Source organism: Meriones unguiculatus, chromosome 1, assembly GCF_030254825.1.
Source record: "Meriones unguiculatus strain TT.TT164.6M chromosome 1, Bangor_MerUng_6.1, whole genome shotgun sequence".
NCBI classification, from domain to species: Eukaryota; Metazoa; Chordata; class Mammalia; order Rodentia; family Muridae; genus Meriones; species Meriones unguiculatus.
The window spans coordinates 9801801-9824388 of NC_083349.1; the positions used below are offsets into that span (position 1 = coordinate 9801801).

The following is a 22588-nucleotide window of genomic DNA, read 5'->3' on the forward strand; positions in this document are numbered from 1 at the left end:
TAGCACATGCTACTGCTAGGCATCCTTCCCTCCCCCTCCCCACGCCAGTACTATCACACTGGTCACAACACAGGCAATGCCTGCAGCCCTGGACTACTATCAGGGCTTGCCTTTTAGCAACTAAGCACTCAGCAGAACACCTAGCATACAGTAAGGGCTCAGTAAGTGCTCCCATGGATGTGTTAAGCTGAGGACAAGAAAGGGTGAAAGCTCTCGCCTTCAGTTTCTAGCAGGGGTCATTTGTTCCCTAAGAAACAAAGCAAGAAGGAAACGCGGAGTAGGACACTTGAAACTCCTACAAGGTGGTGTTCCATGGCCAGGCCAGGAAGGCACGTAGAGCAGGTCCTTCTTCTGGCCCCATGTCTGAGCCAGGCTAGCAGGGCTGGCCTGATGTTCCAGGGGCTCAATTTCCTAGTATTCCTGTCCTCAGAGGTAGAGGCACAATTCCAGGAAAAGACACTCTGGGAGAAAATGGCTCCACTCTCCAACAAGAAGACATACGGTCTCTATATGTGATGTCTTCTCAACTCAGGGTGGCTTTTTTCCCTGGATTACCTTCCATCCTTGCCTGTGTGATAAACTTTTACTTGTCCTTTAAAAACCCAGCCCGGGAGCAGCTCCTCCAACTGAGGGTCCTCCGTGCTTGGAAGCTTGCTCCCTTTCTCTCCCTTCCAGCTGTAGTTGGTAGGACCGTGATGACATACAGTGGCAGCACGCCTGTCTCCCCTGCAAGCCTGGGAGTTCCGGTCTTCCTGGGGCTGGTACACACAGAAGCGAGTCAGACCGTTCAGTCCACATCGGCCCCAAGGGCTTGCCAAAGCCTCAGTTCTCGGGCTCTGAAACTGGGCACTATCTGACTGACCTTGCTCAGAATTAGGCAGCAGGAAGAACAGTAGGGAGGTGTGTGGTGATCAGAAAGAATGTTCTACCAGGGAACTTGGGCTGAGGTGGCATGGGAGATGAAGGAGATGCAGCTGTCAAAATACCTCAGTGGGTAGTGAGGGTCAGTTTCCTCAAGCCTGTCTTTTGCAGAGTTATGCAATCCTGTCCACAAGAATGTACCCCCCCGCTCAGCTGTTCTGGGCCAGGAAAACCCAGCCTACTCCATGAAAACAAAACAACAACAACAACAAACAAACAAAAAAAAAAAACAGTCAACTTCCTGCCTAGAAGAGAAGTGGACGGCTGCCTTGGGAACCCCATGCAGTGGCTGTCCCATAGTGTAGACCTAGGAGGCTTCTGTGCCCCAGAGAGGTGGTCCCTGTCCAGTAGTCTTCTAAAGAAGAGCTGGAGCCCCACTGGAGCCTCATGAAAATTTGGAAACCCTGCTCAGCAAGTGAGAATGGCAACCATGTGCTCTTGGGCAGCAACCCTAGAGGCTAGACTTCATAGTCACAAACCTGTGCTCACAGATGCACACACATGGCACACATGTGCACCTGACAGAAGAGAAGTCTGGAAGAACACACAAAAAACATAACTAATAGCTATCTGCATGGGAGAGCATACACAGCCTGTTTCCTTCACAGTTTCGGGTGTATCCCCTAATACCTCCACAGCAAACGCAGCTATCATTACAGTCAGGCCAGGAAGCCATGCCATCTGAGGAGGAAATCAAATAGGCATTTCCTAGGGCTGTGGTAACAAAATGCCACACACCACTGGCACAGGACAGGAAGATCTTCATCCGTCATTCAGGAAGCCAGGTTTGTGAAATGTAGGTGTTGGCTTCTTCTGACCCCCTACACCTCTCTCCCAGCTTCTAATGGGTGCAGCGGTCCTGGCATCCCCTGGCTTGTGGCCACATCCTTCAATCTCTTCACACGGTTAAATTCCCTAATTCATCTGCAAAGGCCCAATTTCCAGATAAAGCTACCAGGACTTAGGATTTCAACATATGTTATCTAGGGCAGGGGTCATAATTCAACTTAAAGAAACACATAGAAAATAAGGCACAAAGGGCTGCAGGCCTTGTCTTTAAACATCAGGTAGCTATCTTAGTTGGAAATGATTAGACTGGATTGTATACAGGAGAATAAGTGGGAACAAAGTGTGGAAAAAAGACAGTTCATCTGCAGATAGCTGTTCTGACCTAGACTGGACATCTTGAGACCAGACCCCCTGTTCCTGATGTGACGGTATCTGGAGGGCACAGCAGTCTAAGTGACATAAAGATCCTGGCAGTCTACAGTACACACAGCGTCACCACTCTCGTGCTATTTGTTCAACTCCATCAGCAATGCCTCATGCAAGCCCCAGTCTTTGGTTTCCAGGGAGGTGGGGGTGGGGTGGGGTGAGAGGGCCGGTAAGGGTTATAGGGACATACATTAAGAGCTAATGACTGAAGGGGACTCACCAACTAAAGAAATAAGGAATTCTGGGAACCAGAGCACACCGAGAACCCCAACACCCCTGACGCTAAGGGTAACCCCAGGCCGTAACAGCACTTGTATCCTGTGTCCCTTGGTCAGACCCACCCACCAGAGGCTAACACCCACAGACCACAGTCAAAGCTGCTAAGAGAATAGGCCACAGTTTGTTTAAATGCATGGAGGATTGGCCTAAAAATAACATTTATGTAAGAAACAGCAGAAACATGGCAAGTTAAGCTTGTTTATTATTTTTCTTAAACGGGCAGCTCTTGTCTGTGATGAGATGGAAACACTGTGCTCCAAAAAGCCCTTTCTTTTCACCAAAAACAATGCAAAGCATGGCACCCTCCCACACTCACCTCTCCACGGGGTCCCTGAGCATGACAATGAGCTTGGCTTCAGGCTGAAAGGCATGGATGAAGTCTTGGGTCAGGAATGGTGGCTCGCCATCTGTGCTGTTGTCATAGAAGAAGGTCCAGGCATTGTTGTCCCACATGGTAGAGGCGCTGGCCTCTCCTGCAAACAGACACAGAGCAGATGCTAGGCCATAGGGTATGGGCTCCCACTGTGAGCCAGAGGCCAAGCCTGGCTCCTGCACCTTCCTCTTAAATAGCCATGACAGACAAGCTTATCGGGCATTGTTGGCAGCCATCTGGTGAGAGGTACCCACCCCTGCCACAGCCACCCCCACCCCCAGCTTCTTCCTCCAGGATGAACAAAAATATAACCTTTACTAACACCTAGGACTTTAATTTCACAATATTTAGCTTTGCTGGCAGCTCATAGCTCCGTGGCAATTTTAAGGGCCCACTGAGACTCTACGAAACGGCTTCCCTCAAAGCCATCAGGAAGGAAAGCAGACACTCGATGGAAACTTGAACACAGTTCACATCTATCTTTCCTTGGAACCATAACATTTAGGTGTAATCTAGGACCACATGAGAGGAAGACTTTGCCAGAGGCCCAGGGAGTCTCAGCTTCAGCCTCCCCCTCCCCACACGGCCGGCTGTCTACTGCCCACACCTCTCCCCTGCTCTTTATACAGGCAGCACTTTATGCTGGATGGATGAACAGAGCCCAACCCAGTTAATCAGAGTCCGCCCAACAGAAGGATGAAAATGTGAAGTGGAGCTTTGGGGAGAGAGGTGAGTCCAAGACACAGGCACTTCCAACAACACAGACTCTTGGATAACTGAACTAATTACTATTGTTGCTGTTGTGTATGGGGCGGGGTGTGCGACATCTATCCCTATGTGCACACGTATGCGCACCTGCTTATAAAGACCGGAAGTCAACAAGGAATGCCTCCTATTGCTCTATCTTTTTTCATCTGGGTCTCTCACTGAAACCCAGAGCTTGCCGATTGCCTAGACAGGCTATCCAGCAAGCCCACTGGGGTTACAAGAGCATATAGCCATGCCCAGCTTTCTCATGGGTGCTAGAAATCCAAACTCCAGGTCCTGACACTTGCGCAACAAGCGCCCTGCATGAACCATCTTCAGCCCTATTCATCTTGTTTTGTTTTGTGACTGTCTGCAGAAATGAAGAAGGAACGGGACTCCAGGGATCTAGGGAGAGGATAACTGGTTCCCACCCCTTCCATAGCCACTACTACCCCCAGCCTATTCCTTCGGGTGAACAAGCCGGTCAGATCTACACTTGATTTCTGGACATGGACCATGCGCCATATCTCAATGTCACTCACTCGGAGACAGGCCAAGCAAAAAGAGATTCCCTGATCAGTGATAAGCATCTTATAGTCATGCGTCAAGATAGAGGGCCCATTTCTCCAGCTTGGTCTGAGATTATGTCAGGTGAACATTTCCATCCAAGCCTTCTTTCCTTTCTTAGTTGTTTGTTAAACATAACAAGGAGAGAAAAGACAAGTTTATCAGACATCCTTTGGCAAATCGGCTCACAGTGAAGGAGGGGATATGAGATGCAAGTGGAGTTTCTACACCACAACTGGCACAAATTCTGCCCGATGTCAAAACGGAGCTGGCTCTAGAACCATTGGACCATCTTCCCGTCTATCTGTTCACCCAGCCCTCATCCACCCAGGAAGCGTTCCTTTGATATCTAATTCATGCCCCACCGGGCATCGAGGAGGGAAACAAGGCAGGCATGGGCTGTCTCCTCTAAGAGGAAATCAGAAATTCAAGAATCCACCAGCTACCAAGCAGAAACAAGGTACCTTGCAGGCAGAGCAGGGCCCGTCAGCATCCCACAGAACCTGGCTGCCTCAGTCCTGAGCACCTGAGTGTCTCTCTGCCCAGCAGCTGCTGAGAGAAAAGGTCTCCTCTGACCCATGGCCTAGCACCCAAGGTGATGTGACCCTTTGACCTCTGACAAAGCCTTCATTGGGAGGAAGAGTGAAAGGGGCTGAACTACATTCCAGGGCTGGGAGAAGCGGGTCCTGATCTGATCCAGCCATCCCACCTTACAGATTATGGACCTATAGACTGGGATGAAAACAAAGACCTGACTTATCACGTGGCATAGAGCTGGCTGGTGACAGGCAGAGCCAGATGCCACTTTGTCAGCTGCTTCTCCACACTGCCTGTCACACCAAGAGGCCATCACAAGACACAGCACCAAACCTGGCTTGGTGTAAATATCAGCATGACATTTTTTTTATTTCTTGTTCTTTTTAAAATATAGCAGTAACTATAATTAGGAACCCAAATTAAAGCTTTCCTTTCTCATTCATTTTCTAAGTCTGTTTCTCGGCTTTGGGTGGAATATTTTTAGCTCTTTCATAGATCCTGAGATTTCCCCAGAGGCATATGGTATGGGAGTCTCAGCAAAATATTAATTAGACTATTAAATGGGGTGTTTGCACCCCTGAGTTTGAAATTAAAAAAAAAAAAGTCTAACAGGCAATTCATACTGTAATTGTGGGGTAGATAGAGTACATTCCCAGTGGCTCTCAGAGATTTTACTTAAGAATTAAAAAAAAAAAAAAAAAAAAAAAAAATCAATCCAGCCATCAGTCCAGGTTTTGGTACTTCGACAGATGCCAGAATCTCCTCAGTCAGGGACAGGGTCCTCATCCAAGCGGCTGGTCACAATCTCCCCTGCTCACCAAGAGATTCATTTGATTTAGAAAATCAAAATGTAATGGATCCAGGAACACAAAACAGATCATTGCCTCAGGGAACCAATTTAAATGAAATGTATGATTCAATTTCTCCTTTTCAGAAGGCGTCGGAGATAAACGCCTCATCTCAAGCTGAGTCTGACGAAAAAGGAGTTTTGTCGGATGAGATGAGTCTCGCATCCAAAGCACAGTCAGACCTGGAGACAGCAATGCCCCACTGTGTGCCGTCGTTTGCTGGGGGTGGGGGATGGGGTTCAGGTACTCTTACCACCATTTGAAAGATTGTAAAGGATGAAGGGAGCTGTGAGGAAACAAATATGCTAATTTAATTAGCTGCAGCAATCATTTCATTACGTCTGCGTATCAAAATGTGCACATCTAAATATAAACAACTAAATTAAAATGTTTTTCTTTTCTTGTGTTGTTTGTTTCTTTGTTTGTTTTTCTGAGACAGGGTTTCCCTATGTAGCCCTGGAACTCACTCAGTCGATCAGGCTGGCCTCAAACTCAGATTCACCTGCCTCTGCCTCCTAAGTGCTGGGATTAAAGGTATGTATTGCTGCTACCACTGTCTGGCTTAAATTTTCAATAAAACTTTCTTACAATTTTTTTTTTTTTAATCAAGAGATCTCAGTTTGTCTCATCTTCCTTTGCTTCATTTGTATGGCTTTGCTTAGTTTTGCTATGTTCAGACACAGTCTTGCTAAAGAGCCCAAGCACGCCTCAAACTCAAGATTCTCCAGCCTCCACGTCCTGAGCACAAGCTGCTCGAACAACTTCATTTTGAATGCTTAAAGGCGCTTGGGTTACACGGAGACTCGTGCCAGGGAGCGTGCAGAGCCCTGCTGAGACCAAGAGGAAATGCTGCCTCCTTCCCGCAGTCCTCACATTCCATCAGTGACTCATCAGAAAGCTAACTCCAATCAGGCCAGTGTGGAAAGAAGGAAAACACACCTGCTTAATTTAAGGAACAACAAAGGGGGAACTTTCTTAAAAAGCCATTTCAGTTATCCTTGAGTCTGCACAGAATAAGCAAGCTCACTGAATGTTTCTGCTTTAGAGTAACGGTACAAATGATGTGGCTGTTTCACCTGGGACGAAGAGTGATTAAGAGCGATCGCCGCATGGGGAAGGGACTCACCTGCAAACACTCTGCAGGTGAGACAGCGCTAGGCCCAGAATATGGGCCAGGACCCCAAAGAGGAAGCTTCTGCCAGGTCCCCTGAAGTTACCTACCAATAATGATTTTATTCATCTTGCTCGGCTGCTCTGCAGAGGCAGCCTGCAGTCCTTGATGGATCTGATGTGCAGCCAAGTCAAAGAGGTCCAGGTAATCTTCTACAGGGTAGCGGTCTCGTAGTCCATCCCTCAGGCGGACGATTCCTACAGGAACCAAGAAGTGAGTTACTGAAGGCAGCATTGCCACTGATGGATGGGGTGGTGACCTCCTGGAGCATGACCAGAGAAGGAGGGAAAAGCCCAGGGGACCTAACTTTAGCAGCGAAAAGCTTGATGCAGCTAAGCTTCTGGAGGAGGTGCGTGGGTGTGGGATGGCGAGCTCTGTCAATACCTGCCTGCTTCAGGGTGCACACGCCTCACAGAGTGAAAGACATCACCACTGCCACCGGGTAGTGGCCACTTACAAGACACCACGCCTATTCAAGAGGCAGAAAAGGGGATACGCGGCGGGCTAGAGTTGAGAGCTGATCGCCATTTTCACCAATCACGATGAAAGCAGACACACAGTGGTGTGCCACAGTGGTGGCACCTATGATTTGGCACCTAGGCGTGCCAAATATAAAGAAGGACAAAAGGTAGGCAGCAAGGAAGCAGCATCCTGTCACCTTCAGGCGCTCGCCAACAGGTGCTTCATATGGACGTATTCCGACAAGTGCACTGCCACTTGTCCAAACAGTGAGGTGAACTGAGGGTCCCCTTCATGGACACACACATCTGAAGTTTGTTCCCTGCCTTAAAATAGCTTGTAAACATTTAAAGACATATACTGCCTGGCATCTCAGCTACCAAAGGTACTGCAAAGCAGAAAGAGAACAGTTCTGGCCAACATAACAGGAGACTCAAGGTGACATTGAATATTAGCAGCCGAGGCATGCCCTGCCCTGTTCCTCCCTCCTTCCTGCCAGGAGGAAGCTGGTTTCTCTTCAGGAGAAACACAGGCTGGAGTGGGAGAGTATGTGTTCAGACGCGCACATCAAATGCATTAGACCTTGGCTACTCCACGGCTACTGCTAAACCACTCCAGAACGAACATCAAAAGGATGAAATCAAACATCTGTCAGGAAAAGTTAGCCTAAGGAAAACGTCTTAAGATTCTCTTCTAGTGACCTGGGTCCTTTATATGGAAACTGCCTTCATGGTCTGCCCAAACTTTGGCAGACAACAGGCCATGTATCACCCATTAGCTTCAGTGACCAAATGTCTCCTGGCAGGACGAAAAGGTTACAGACGGGAAACAGTGACCAAGGGCCACAGGGTGCCTGGGGCTGGGTGGAACAGAAACCAGCCTGCAAGGCGGGGCAAGGCAGGCGGTGCCCACAATCAACCCTGTTGACCAGGGATGATATGTATCTCCACTGCATTTCAGACACATGAGGTAGACAGGGCAGGTCACACAGCTGAGGCCCACGGTTATGTCTCCTCCAGGTGTGATGGCTTCAGTAAAGCAACCCAGGGCTGGGTGCCAGCCACCCCAGTTCCTGGCATATATTGATCCCTGTTAAGGTTGGGTGTTAAAGTTCTTTGGGAGAACTAAAAGAGCTAGGGCTGTAACTCTCAGTCTCTCACACACGCACACACCCCAACATTAACAAGAAGTTTCCATTATGCACCTGCCCACTTGCCCTGCACAAGCTAACACTCAGCCAGGACCTCACTTAGGTGTGTCTTTGCCTGTGAATCGCTGCCATGGTTTGAGTGCATCCCCCAGAGGCTCGTGTGAGGCTGGTACTCAGGGCAGGGTACTGAGGGTCATGGAACCCTTGGAAAGCACAGTGGAAAGTGACTAGGTTATGGGAGTTATTCCTTGGGAGTGATTCTGCTCCTGTGAGAGTGGGTTACTATAAAGCCAGGCCCCGCCACAAATTTGGCCTCTGCTGCCTGTGGCCAGTCACCATTTTCTTTCTCTGCCATCTTGGGATGTAACCAGCAGCCTCTCACCAGGACTTCGACAAAAGACTTTTTGGAAACTTTAGCCCCGAGAATCACAAACCAAATAAACACTGGCGTTTTGTTGCTATGCCACAAGACAGATGAATGTGACTATCTAATGACAAGTGCCATGTCTCTGAATCTCGATATATCATCTCTCCAACTTTACCTTGCCTTCCTCCACCGAATCTCATACCCATCCCTCATCTGCCACAACAACATGCATCCACAGAATGACTAAGGAAACCACGAGACCCAACACTCACCAAAACGCTTCCGGGTCCACCAATGGGGCTCCTTGATGGCTGAGAATTTCACTTCTGGATGCAGGCGAAGGCGGTCATAGAGGTCAGTAGTCCCACACTTGGGCTGCCCGATGATGTAGAAGTACGGCAGGCAGCGCAGGCGAAAGTGCTTGCCACGCACGTGAGACAGGTGGCCCCAGAAGGCCTTTCGCAGAGTGTCGAAGGTGGAGCGGAACCGCTTGGAGTACAGCACATAGGAATTGGTCAGGTAGGGGTCAGTGTTGTTCCTGCCGGAGAACTCCTCATACCAACAGGGGCTCTTGCTGTTCGGGAGGAATTTACTGGGGATTACGGAAAACATCTGCAATCAAAGACAAAAGAAGACGGACACAGTGAAGGAAAACAATTAGCAAAAAAAACATTTTCTCAAATACGAGTGGTGACCCACAACTGTAATCCCTACACTCGGGAAGTAGAGGCAGGTGGGTCTCTGTGAGTTCCAGGCCAGCCTTGTCTACACAGTGAGTTCCAGGACAACCAAGGCTACATACAGAGAGACTCTGTCCCAACAACAACAAAATCTAAATGACAGGTCTGGAGAAGTGGCTCAGTAGTTAAGAGTGTGCACTGCTCTTCCACAAGATCAGAGTTTGGCTCCCAGCACCCACATCAGGCAGCTAACAACCACCTGTGCCTCCAGTTCAGGGGATTCAGCTTCCACTCGCTTTCATGGGCACATGCCCTCACATGCACATACCTCTATATAGGCATACACATACACACATGGCTGAAAATAAATCTTTTTAAAAAATACTAAATGATGGTGATCTATAAAAGCAACTTAAACCACCATGACCCCATTGCAGGCAAGAAGTCCCCAAATGGCAATGATGAGAAGAGATGATCTTTAAACATCTCTAGGGCCGTTTGGGACAGCAAACTCCCTCCTTGGCGTTTCCATAGCATAAGTACACAGTGCTTTCTCATCCCAGAGGCTGTCAAATTATCCTTGCTGTAAGACATCCAGGAAGTGGCTGTCATGTTCCCAAAGACGCCAGTAGGGGAGGAAGAACCCATTCTTTAAAAGCCAATCATGAAGACTGACCGGCAGCTACTCACGTGCAACTCTTGTCTCTTGAGATCTTGTAAGTCTGGGAGCTGCCTGGTCGTAAACTCAATCCTGGCAGCAATGCTGTCGATAATTAGCTTAATGCTTGGATAGTCCTTCACATAGGAGATATTATTTACAGAAGGCTGGTAGTGATGCTCTTTCACATCACCTGGGTTCTCGCTGTCCATCAAGCTGGGGTTGCTGGGAAAACCCCCATAATGGAAAGGGGATGAAATCAGAAGCTCTTGATGAGCCCCAGAAAGGATGTAAGAAGCCATCACCAAGGTCATTATTATCAATCCAAAGACCAGGCTACATTGCTTCCCCTTCCTGAAGCGCAAAAACCAACCCCAGTTCTCATTGCTCTCGGTCCTCACTTTGAGAACAGCAAGCAAGTTCATCTGCTTACTGTCCACACGAAACAGAATTTTGTTTTCTCCCTTGCAAGTGGGGCACGCCTGGTGACTATGATGGGGGCCTCCTTGGCAGGCAACTTGCTGTTTGTGTGTGTCTTCGGGGAACAGCTGTATGCAGCAATTGATGCAGTGCCTCATGGTAGAGACCTTGGAGAGCTGGCTTAGAGTGCCATGGGCCAGCCTTCGAGGAGTCCACTGAGAAACTTCAAGGGTTTCCTGTGATGACAGAAGACAGGGGGAAGGCACAAGCAGCAGAAACAAATGCAGAAGACAGCAGACACCCATGCACTAGAGAATGAGACGCATTCTTTGGTTCAGATATGGAGGACAGCACAAAAAAAGCAATTGCCAACTGTCTGTTGTGCACCAGCCATGCAACACTGAGGCAGCCACAGGTTTGGAAGCAATTTTGCTCGTGCTTCAGGTTTTTCCCATGGCACCAAAGAAAGTTGAAGTGGCATCCGAGGAGAGCATGGAGCCGCACTGGAGATTAGCAGACATCATGGGCTCCTCACCGACAGGAAGACTGGCATTCCTCCAGAATGTTTTTTCCTCATGGGGAGCAGATTCTTATGAATGCCAGGCAACCTAAACATAAACAAAGATAAGTTTTATTGCATTATGTGGTAACTTATACACTCTTATCCCAGAGAAGAGCAAACATACATCTCCCTCTTCCACCGTTCCGTTTCAGTCACACTTTCTTGCTCATAAGCAAGTCACAGATCATACAAGAAAAATGAAGATTTTGGGGGCTTTTGTGCGTGGGTTCAGGGCTCATGCTCTGTCACCAAATGTGACCCCAAACACCACACTTTGCATAACCCATGTATTCACATATCTGAGCTATGATATCTCAGTGTCTCAAGATTGTGTAATGACGTCAGATCCACACACAGTATCTTCCTTGGGTTTCTGCTGCTATGATAAAACACCGTGACCAAAAGTGACTTGGGAGGGAAAGGATTACTTCATCTTACACTTCCTCACCACAGTCCATCATTGAAAGAAGTCAGGGCAGGAACCTGGAGACAGAGGCCATGGAGAAGCACTACTTACTGGCTGGCTCCTCATAGCTTGCTCAGCCTGTTTTCTTACACAACCCAGGACCATTAGCCCAGGAGTGGAAACACCCACAGAGAGCTGGGCCATGTCAGTCATTAGCAAGAAACTGCTCTAAAGATGTGCCTTACAGGCCAATCTGATGGGGGACTTTTCTCAGTTGAGATTTCTCTTCCCATATAACTTTAGCTTTTGTCAAGTTGAAGGGAGGGAGGGATAGAGGGAGGAAGGACCATCAATGACTTCCAGTTTGAGGGAAGAATCAAAACACCATTTTTTAGCTCAATGATAAATCTGAAGAGTGGTAAGGAGGGGGATGGAAAGGGTAAGGAAACACACAGGAAACCAGGCTGTCTCCTCACAGCCTCCATAGTCTCTCAGCCACAGCTTAAGAAGCAAAAGTTAATGAAAATTTAGCAACAATGAAATGATCCTCTCTTTCAGTCAAGTGTATCATATGAAAAAAACCATCTGACTTTAAGTTATTAAGCAATTAAATCCAATGTACAGTATTCCCCCCAGGCACGTAACACTTCAGACCCCGAAGTCATTTTTCACTTTCATCATCCCAGGAAAGACCCGATTCTTAAAAATCCATTAACATAATGCCATGGTTCTAAAGTGTATTTTTTTCCCCAAATGACACTTCTTTGGAGATGTCATTAAAGGAGCAATAGATGACTAATGAAAAAGCCTGACTTTTTCTAGCTGCCATAAACGCCCACCCACTGGCTGTGTGACCTTAAGCTATTCAACCTCTCTGAGTTCTCATTTCCTCAAGGACCAGTAAAATTAGAATAATAATAGTATTCCCTTGTAACTTTTTTTAAGGCAGGAAATTAATTAATGTGTGTAAAGAGTTTCTATAGGCCTGACATGTGTTTGGTGACCCAGGAAATGTACACAGCATAGCGAACAGTCCTCACTAGCCACATTACAATCTTTAACCGGCAGTGAGTTCTAAAAGCATGTAATACACAATCCCAGATGGGAGACCCTAAGCCACATTCTTTTTCCTTGGGTTGGCAATTGCCCAAGGGCGGTGGACTCAAGTCCCATTGTACACCTCAAACAAGCCTCTGTCCCCAGAGAAGGGGCATTAACTAAGCCTTCATTACAGGCTGTACATATAAACAGTCACAACGTCACAACCCTACAGTAGAAACCTTCATGTCACTGGGATCTAAAGCCCGTGTTTTCTTGAAATACGTTGGCAAGGAATTAGCCAAGTGATGTTTCTTCCACCCACAGAGTGTTCTGTGTGCTGCCAGCATTTGTGCTTAAATATTTAGAGGAGAGGTGAACTGGACAGATTCTATACAGTTCATTTCAGCAGCACTTTGTAGATCTTTCCTATGAAAATGAGCCTTGTAAATCCACAGCCAGAAATATAATAAACAAGCGTTGCATTGTACAGGACTGAGGAGATGGCTCGGTGGATAAAGCACTTTCTATGTGAGCACGGCGACCGGAGTTCAGATCCCCAGAACCCACATAAAAGGCTTCAGATCCCCTCGACCCACACTTTATTTTATGGAAAATGGGAGGCAGAGGCAGGACAATTGCCAGAAGTTTGAAGACTCGATAACCTGAGAGATGCAGCAGTGAACAAGAGACTCAGCCTCATAGAAAGGTGGAAGACAAGCACACATACCTTCACACACATACCATGGCATGTGCCCCAAGATCACACACACACACACACCATATAGAGTAGGTCTGGGAATCATCACTATAACCAGGAGGCCAGATTGAGAAGTACTGGGGCTGAGGGGCTGAGAGTCAGACCGAACCTGGGACAGCTGGAGGTGCATGGGGACTTGAGGAGGAGCATGGGAGGAGACGCCCTGGGACCAAGCTGGGTCCCAGGGTCTCACTGGGGCAGCTGGCAGGGCATGTCAAGAGCCTCTGCTTACAGCGTGTTCCATCACCCATGACCCATTGCTTGGTACAAACAATTCTTCCAAATGAAAGAAACAAAAGGGCAAGATCCCTCCTTGGAAACTCCATCTCTGAAGCCAAGAAAACATTTTTTTTTCACTTGTCAAAGACAAGGCCAAAGCAGGATTTAAAATGAGGCTCCAAGCAGGCACTCGGTGGGAGGGTGTTCACACCCTTCTGCCTTACTGTTAAAATTTTTGTTTGTTTGCTTTCATTAAAGAAAGAAAAACAAAACAAAGACCTTGAAGCCACAGAACAAGAATGCACATCATCTGAACCCAACAGAACGGACAGAACATTCCTAACCAAGAGCAATACTATCTTATTTCAAGCAAAACAAATAAATCTCAGGACTCAGGGAAGCTGACAATCTTAGTGGGTGTGGATGGGACAGAAGACAGGCTCCAACGTGCCCAGTGTTCCTCTACCTAGCAGCTGTGCTTCCAATAGGCAAACCACTCCAAGACGGATTCGTTCCTCATTGAAAAACAAAAGAACAAAACACCAACAACAACAAAAACATTCTAATACAGTGTGTTCTCATTTCATTCATGCATTCACTAGTTCAGCACACACTTTCTGACAGCTGACTGTGTGCTGGGTATATTCTAGGGTAGAGACCAGAAGTCAATATAAAATATAGTATGTAGGTACATGTAGACAGACATATGTAATTAGTATTTAGCCTCAGCGCCCCAGCACACAACTGGGAATCTTTCTTGGGTGCTCAGAGCTGCCCCCTTTCAACCACACCCGATGTTATGTTAATGAAGTGACCCTTAGTGGAGCTAGGAGCCACTAGGAGTTTCAGGATGGGGACTGGGCTTCAGAAAGACCAAGCCTTGGTTAAAGCTTAAACTCTCAGATAGGACGAAGAAGAGATAGAGCCCAAATCCCTGGTGACAGATGACATAAGCCATCTCCCCTATTTCGTGAGACCTCTGCCCAAACACAAAACCACGAGGATCTGAGGGCTTCAGGGCTGATGAGCACACAGAGCTTGGTGAAGACAGAGGAATCCTGGGTATTCTTCCTCATGCCTGGCCATCCCTGTGCCTGACTGGCTGTGTTACTGCTAGACAGTCCTGAACAACAATCTCCTGATGAACACTTCCTGGAGAGTGATGCATTCTTCCAGGGATTTCCTGGAAATCCTGGGAACCTTTGCCTCTGTGGTCAGTTCAGAGGCAAGTGTGGATGTTGGAAACCCAGCATTCCTGTCAGAGATCTAAAGTGCAGCAAGCTCTTTGAAATAAGCCCTCAGACTACAGGTATTTGGTGTCGACTCTTTGGTGCCACAATGCAGGGCCTGGCTGGATAATTCCTCACAGCACAAGCTGTCCCTGCACTGTAGGATGGGCAGGGTGTTCAGCAGAACCCTTGGCCTCCACCACTAGAGCAGCACCCAGCCCTTGAGCCCCTGAGACAGGACAAGCAAAACCAGGTCTAGACATGGGCAAAGTTCCCTTGGGGGTATAATGTCCTGCAGGTGGAGCCTGTCTTAGAGGACAGAATCCAAAACACAGTGAGCAGAGAATGACTTCAGAGTTGCCACTGAGCACTTGAGGAACAGGAAGAAAGCCCAGTTCCATGAAGATGAGGGAAGCGAGGGAGGGGGAAGCTCTGGGGGAAGGCAAAGCCACTGAGAACTACCTGTGGACAGATCCTTGGGGACTTGTGCTGGTTTGGAAAAGGTATCAGCCACACGGGAGGAAATGTAGAGATTAGATTCTATATGGCCTTGAAGGCTAGAGTTAGCAGTGATACTAGCCCAAGTATATAAAGAGAGGCAAGCTACATATTCTTTCCCAAGGCTCTCCATGAGCTGTGTAACTATTAAATAACACAGCTGGGGGTGGGGGAGAGGAATCCAATCCGCTGACTGTACTAGAAGAAAAATGGATTGCCATCATGCTCCTTAACTCCCTTTTCCCATACACCACGGGTGATCCCATGGACAGCCACTCAGAAACTTAACACTCAAGTGTTCTCCCTTCAGAAACAGGTAATGCATTCCCCCTGCACTTCACCTGGCCGGAATGCTGGTGCTTGGTGCCAGCCGGCTCAAGCTAGATAGGACCTTTGGTGCTCTCATTCATGTAGTAAACCAAGGCACTCAGAGATCCATTACCATTCTGTTGCCTCCTGGCCAGGGCTCCACACTGCACCCTGTGGGTGTAGACCCAAACTGTGGGAACCCAGTGCCACTGTGAGAGATCAGATAACTGGTCCCCAAACAGAAAGCATTCAATTACCCAGCCTTTGCTTGGATGCCCCCTATTAACCTATGTACCCCAGGCATCATTAGCAAACCATTTATAACAAAATTGTAATTGAGAGACCCAGAAATACCACTTTAGATTAAGTAATTGAATGCCCCTCAGTGAAAGATCGATAAAGGGCATCCAATTTCACCCTAGGAAAAACTTATTAAATTATTGTAGCTAGAAGCTGATAGAGCAGAAGAAAAGATGTATGAAACTTCAAAGGAAATCTAGATGGACTTCAATAAATAGCTTCATTTAGCTGAAACATTCATGTATGCCCTCTGGGGGGAGAAAGGGGAAAATAGCTAATTACATGATTTTACTTTTATGTTTTAAGGGGAAATTTTTGATGGGTCTTAATTAACCTTTACTAAAACACAAAGCCTTCTTCCGGTTAGTATATCTAAATGCTGACATCTCTCTTTGGGCTATGTATATAAAAATACTCTTTTTTTTTGTCAAGGAATATTAATCAGTAAGTAGAGGGAGGAATTTTTTTTAACTCGCTCAAAGATATCATAAAGAGGCTGCTGAAACCAAACAAAAAGCTAACAGACAACAGAGTTATGTGCAAGCAATAAACAATGTTACTCTTTGTGGGGGCAGAGGGGTATACAAACACACACACACACACACACACACACACACTCATATAGAGATAGGCAAGAGTTCACATCAAATGTTATCATCAGTCATTCTGATCATTATTTTTTTGAGACAGCATCTCTCAATGACCCAGGGATCACCCATGTAAATAGTCTTGCTGGTCTACAAGCCCCATGGATGCTAGGGATATAGGCACAGGGCTTCCTGTTTATGCTGTAAGAGCTTTACCATCACTTGCCATGTCTCAGGTGCCAGTGTCAATCTCCCTGGAGTTTTACAGTCAATGAGCAGAACAGAGCCGCTCCCCACCTTGCCATTCAGTGTCCTCTAGCACTGTAGAAAGCACGTGGTCATCAGGTGGGTCAGGAATCCAAGCTCTTGTCTACCAAGGGACTTCAGAACAAGTCACTTATCTGGGCCTCTGCATTGTCAAATGGCGTACGGGCTGGCATAGATCAATCACGGCTTGGGAGTTAAGAGCCTGAATGTTGTGGCCAAATTGCTTGGGTTTGACCTTGACAAGACATTAAAACTTTCTCCTCTCTGTTTCCTTGAATATAAGTGAGAATAATCAAAGGACCTATAGCCTAGCAGTGCAATGAGTATCAAGTGAGCTAACACATATAACGTACTTACGAGGGTGACCCATCATAAACACTTAATAAATGTTACTTAATATTGCCTATACATAGTGCTGACCCATAGTAGTATGAATGCTAATTATTACTCATAAAATACCACTTAGGGTAGACTGTATTACTGAGCCCTATTCATTACTCCTCTGTATAGTCACCCTCTTGTCACATGATTTATTTTACACTTTATAATAAAGGAGTAGACTGTTTCTTCACCTTTCATCTTGAGCCAGGTGACCTGCTTTGGCCAATAGAATGAGGAAGAAGAGACCACATGCCAACCTCCAGCCCAGGCAAAAAGGCACCGGTGTGTCTAATCATCCCACGGACACCTTTGCTGTCACCAAAAGAAGATCATGACTGTGTCAATAGGAGAATGACAGACACATGAAAACAGAGCCAAAGCCAACATGGAGGGGTGACCCAGACCCCCTCCAGAGATGCCATTCTAGTCAATCACTGTGCAGTCAAAGCTCACCAGTATCCTCTGCTACAGAATTAAACCAGTGGAGCTGCAACAACGGTTACGAGCTTTGCAGGGCGCATGAAAAGCTTATGAGGGGGCAACACAGGCCAAAACAACTCACCAGAGACACAGCTAATCATGGGGCTGACCCCTTGTTCTGAAAGCCTCTCTCCCCTCACACCAAAAGCAGATAACACCATGCTATAGCAATGCTGGAAACCAGTGTTCTTCCCAGGGTAGGCCACAACTGCCCCCACACACACCACTATCTTCAAGCAAATTTGTGTTTACGACAGCTATGGCTGTTTTGTTCCACTTATCTGGACAACGGGGCCCAGTCCCCCCACAAGATGGACAGACCTTCCTTCTAGCCTCTTTGGGGTTATCGTCATTTCTCCCTTGTGTCCTCTTCCGCTAGCAAGCTCTTGCTGTAATCTGACCCTGATAGGTTCCTTGCCAAATTTCATTTTTCCCAGTGCCTGGAGCCACTTATCAGTGCTTCCGCTGCAAGTATTCTCTGGCCATGATCAGTAGACTTCCTGCCTGGCACCAAGCGTGCATCACTTGAACCACAGGAGTTTTCTTTTTTGAGATAGGGTCTGCTGTGTGACAAGACTTTTCCTGGGGACACACACACCTACTCACCAAAGATAGGTAGCCCACGACTGACGAAAGTACAGATACCACCAAAGTCTAGCCTGGTGAACCAATGAGTTTTATCGAGGTTACTTACGGGAGCAGAAATGACTCAAAGACAGTTGCATCAGCTATGCCCACGCCAGCATGGGTGACAGCTCACAGAAGTTGGGAAACCTGAAGCACACTGCACAGCCTGCAGGCAGTTCACCAGGTTCAAGAGTGTCCTTTCCCGGTGCCTCAGTTGGTCTACACCTCTTCCAGGCAGACAGGATACTTTCTGCTCCTTTCAGGCAGCTGGTCCTGTCTCAGTCTTCTTTTTAGCTCGTCTTGTCTGAGAGTATTCTATGGAGCTCAGCTCCCTCCCATCTGAGGTGGACTCCCAGCTTTTGTTGCTTACTCTGGCAGGGAGGAGCGTAGTGAGCCTTGTCCATTTCAGGGACTTCCTGAAGCTACTTTTTAGTTGTTTGCCTTCCTTCTTAAGGAACTTGTGTGGGACTGACACAACAAGGTTTCACAATGTACCCCTGGCTGCCCTAGAACTCCCTATGTAGGCCAGGCTGGCCTTGAACTTACAGAGATTCCCTTATGGTGTCCTCAAACTACAAGGCATGAACCACCATGCTTTGCATACCACAGGAGATTTTATAAACTGTATCCCTGACTGTATTAAAATTCCACCATCAATGTTGTTTTTGTTAGTGCCAATGGCCTTACATGCATTACAGAGTAGAAACGGTCCATAGAAAAAGCTATCATTTCATGACCCATATTTGTGGGAAACAAGCATATTCACAAAGATCCAATCTCCATAGTAAACAGTCCTCCTCTCTCTTTACCCCAGCATGATACCCACTGAGCCTCAATTTAGTAGAAAGGTGGGACACAGCAAAAAGAGATTTCCATGAAGTCAAAGCATTAAGCTTAACCTTAAAGTGGGCACACCTGCCTTTTAATTCAGCTCAACTGTTACCAGCTTTATGAACTCATACAATAAACTGAGCCATCCTGAGACTTAGGTTTTCATGTGTAATATGGGAGTAAAACCATCGTTGCCCTCCAGCATGAATTTGAAGAGGTAACATACAGAAAATGTGTAACCTCCACCTGGCACACGGCAAGTTTCCGTAAGTATAACACGGTCTTTGCATCATTGGACTGGGCCTCAGGGCCTCACCCCAGTGCCACCTGCTTTCTACATGCTTACAATTCTATGCCCAGATATTTAACTTCCCTATCTGCATCCAATGTGAGGTCACAAATTCCAGGAAGAAGCAGGTGGCAGCCAAATTTCCAGAATCATGATTGTCTCTAATTGTCTGTAGGAAACTAGGACCCCTATGAATTTCCAATGAGCCATTCGCAGTGGGAAGCCTCTAGCATATCTTGAAGATGATAGCAGGCATAGGCAGAGGCCAGGCGAACCCATGCTTTTCTAGAGTTATCAACCAGGCAGTTGATAACTGCCTATAGGCACCTGCTCATCCGGTCCTGCCTTCTATAAAAAAAACAGGTGCAGCACGATTATTTGCGTCCCAAGAACATGTAGCTCATAAGAGACAGATAGGGGAAGAGACTCGAGGGCGTTGGGCACCACCTTCACCTCTGTACCTGCAGGGGGACATCCTGAATTCAACCCACCATCTGGCTTAGGCTCTACTGGTCCAGCAGTTCATCCAGGATCAGGGTTCCTTCCTTGCCTGGCCCCTTCAAGATTCTTTCTACATACCAGCTTCTCTGTCTCACAGAGAAGGGGAGGGGAGGAAGGCACAAACAAAGAGCAGGAGATGAAGTGGGTCACTTTCAAGACTTCTTCTCTGAAGGCCTTGTTGGCTGGGGCACTGAATCTTACACAATCTCAGTTCCCACTTGCATTTGAAGCAGATGTGCTATAAGTTCACACCCAGAGAGAAAAGGGATAGGGGACACAGGCTGCTCTGGTGCCATGTGTCCGGCACAGAGAAGGGGTCACAGACAGAAGGAAAAAGCAGGGCTAGGTGCACTGGCACACCTGAAACCACAGAAACAGAAATGACTTTACAGAGAAGGCAGGTCTAGGAACCATCTCTACAAGCCCATTCTTACTCCTGTAGGCACAGGTAGACAGGATGGGTTCTGTTGAGACTGGCCATGTTGTAGCAATGCTCTTGAGGCTGAGCACCAAGTGGGAGCTTCCTTGAAGGGCTGCTTTGAAATCTGAAAGACTAAAATAAACACTCTTCCAGCATGGCAGAGAGCTGTGAGCAGGTGAGTGCTGAGCAGAACTCCTCACATCTTCCAAACCAGCCCCAAATATTGACTGATCAACCTGATATGAGCCATGGCCTCTCTCTATATATCTCTCTGTCTCTCTTTGTCTCTCTCTCTCTCTCTCTCTCTCTCGGCCTTAACTTTGCCATATGGAAACCATGACCTGGGGACTACCCTTTCAGTTTTAATAGCATCTGAAACTAATTTCTCTTTAGCGAAAACCTGCCATCATTACTTCCTTCTGCCTTTTGCGGCTGCTCAGCCTCTGGTTTTCAACGAATGTCAAAAGTCAGCACAGGCCTCGTTTCCTCAGCCTCCAGAGGAGCCAATCAGTCTTAAAGGTTCATCATGGGTTTTCTCCCAATAGCAGCCCAACTGACCCCCGCCATCTGTTCATCACAAGGTACCAGCCCCTTGCACCATGCTCAAGCCTGCAATTGCTGGGATGATGAATGTAAGGACCACACAGCCCAGAGCTCAGAAGCATCCAGCGAACTCCAGAGCAAAGACTCCAGGGACTCTGGAAACACAATCACCTTGTGAGCCTAGAACTGTTCAGCCCCATTAGAGGAACAGCCCCCAAACCCACCTGGTGCCAGGCACCTTGTGGAAGACACACCCTGGCTTAGGGACTAGAGTCACCCTAACAACAGTGTCAATTCCTAGAGCCACAGTCTCTGACAGCAGGGGCAGGTGGGTGGGTGGGGTCTGTCCATCTGCTCCAGCTCTGACCCAGTCAAACACACCCAGATGCCAGTCTCGCCATCAGTCTCCACATAACTCAGGTTTGCTCCACAAAGGCATGGTGGGTAGGAGGCTTCAAACATGCTCACACTGCAGTCACCCAATGATTTCCACATGCACAAAAGACTCCAAAGGTCTGTGTGACACAAGAGACACTTTTCTCTTTCTGAGCCCAGGGTGTCTGTAGGGGAACTACTTTAGAGCACTCGTTTTATTATTTCCAGTGGTGATTCAAATCACCGGGGCACTGGCTCTTCCACTCAAGCCTGTCCGGTAACTGTCCGCATCACTCCACTCAGGTGCAAACCTACCGAACCCAAAGCTTCACACTCTGCTTCGGAGCCTGCCCACCAAAACAGCTCTGGGGAACATAGTGACTGTGGCCTTTGCACAGAACCCCCAGGGGAGCATGAAGACTCAGGGTTTCCAATGACCCCAGAAAGAGCAAAAGAAAGAAATGAGTACTAGTACAGTGTCAGCCATGTGTGGAAGGCCACGGACAACCATTCTTAATAGTAACTCTCGGGGTCAGTATGCAGATCCTCAAAGTGTATGTAGAAAACTGAGGCACAAAAAGGTTAAAAACATACCCAGATTCACACTGCCAGCCAGTGGCTATGTTCCCTAGAACTATTTCAGTGGGCAGGCTCCAAAGCAAAGCATGAAGCTTGGTTTCTATAGGTTGCACCTGAGTGGAATGACACACACAGTGACTAGGCAACAATAGATCTGTTTGGCTGCAAAGCCTGGGACCTTTGACCTGTACACTCAATGAAGCTGCCACCCTAACAGAGGCTGGCAGAATGATGTGTCAGCTCTCACCTGATTGGCCAGCCTGGGTTTGAGTCTCCTCAGGCTAGACCGTGAGCTTCACACAGCACAGGGTCAACCATGCTCAGCCCTGAAGAAAATGGGCCTCGGAGTGGGTTGGTGCTCTGTAAATACCCCCACCTTAGTGACAGACGAAAACCCCAGTATGGCCATTGGGTTCCTAGGAATGCTCCAGAATAGGGTGTTTGCTGCTTGGTAACAAGGATGACACCAGCGAACACTGACTTGTATCCATACATCAGCCTAGTGTTAATGTGGATGACTGGCTTTAAGCATCCCGATAATATTAAAGACAGTATAACCACTGTCCCCACTGTACATGTAGCTCAGCTGTGAATTTAATGCCATATACTTTCTGCTTGGTGTGACTTACAGAGTTGGGAGAGAACACAGACCAGGGGAGGGGGTTTGGATATCTAAAAATCCCAGAACCTGCACCAGGCACCAGCCGCAACAGTTAAATCGCCATGTGACTGCAGACAAACTCCCTTCCCCACTGCGACCCTCATCCACTTCTTCTCCTAGCCAATGTGAAAGGTTTTGTGCTGCTGAATGGGCCCAGTATTAGGAACTCAGGTGTCTGAGAACCAGTTACTGCTCTTGCTGTCTGTTTGTGACATTTCCTGCCCAGGCAGCACTAAACCTTAACTATCAGGGGAAAGAGACACACTTTCTGACACTTTGGCTCTCATGTGGCTGCTGTACAAAGTAATTAAGCATTAGCATTGTAGTCACCCT

At 47.5% G+C, this 22588-nt stretch overlaps 1 protein-coding gene across 2 annotated transcripts in view; it reads right to left on the minus strand.

Moving 5' to 3' along the window:
• The window catches only part of Chst15 (carbohydrate sulfotransferase 15), an 80337-nt gene that overhangs the window by 22523 nt on the left and 35226 nt on the right, over nt 1-22588 (minus strand). For both annotated transcript variants that reach the window (XM_021636539.2, XM_060381254.1), the window contains 4 exons: nt 10005-11000; nt 8907-9246; nt 6709-6855; nt 2732-2888 (listed from right to left, as the gene is read on the minus strand). In XM_021636539.2, coding sequence (XP_021492214.1) covers nt 2732-2888; nt 6709-6855; nt 8907-9246; nt 10005-10697 — 1337 coding nt within the window. In that variant the 5' untranslated portion in view covers nt 10698-11000. The remainder of the gene's footprint in view (nt 1-2731; nt 2889-6708; nt 6856-8906; nt 9247-10004; nt 11001-22588) is intronic.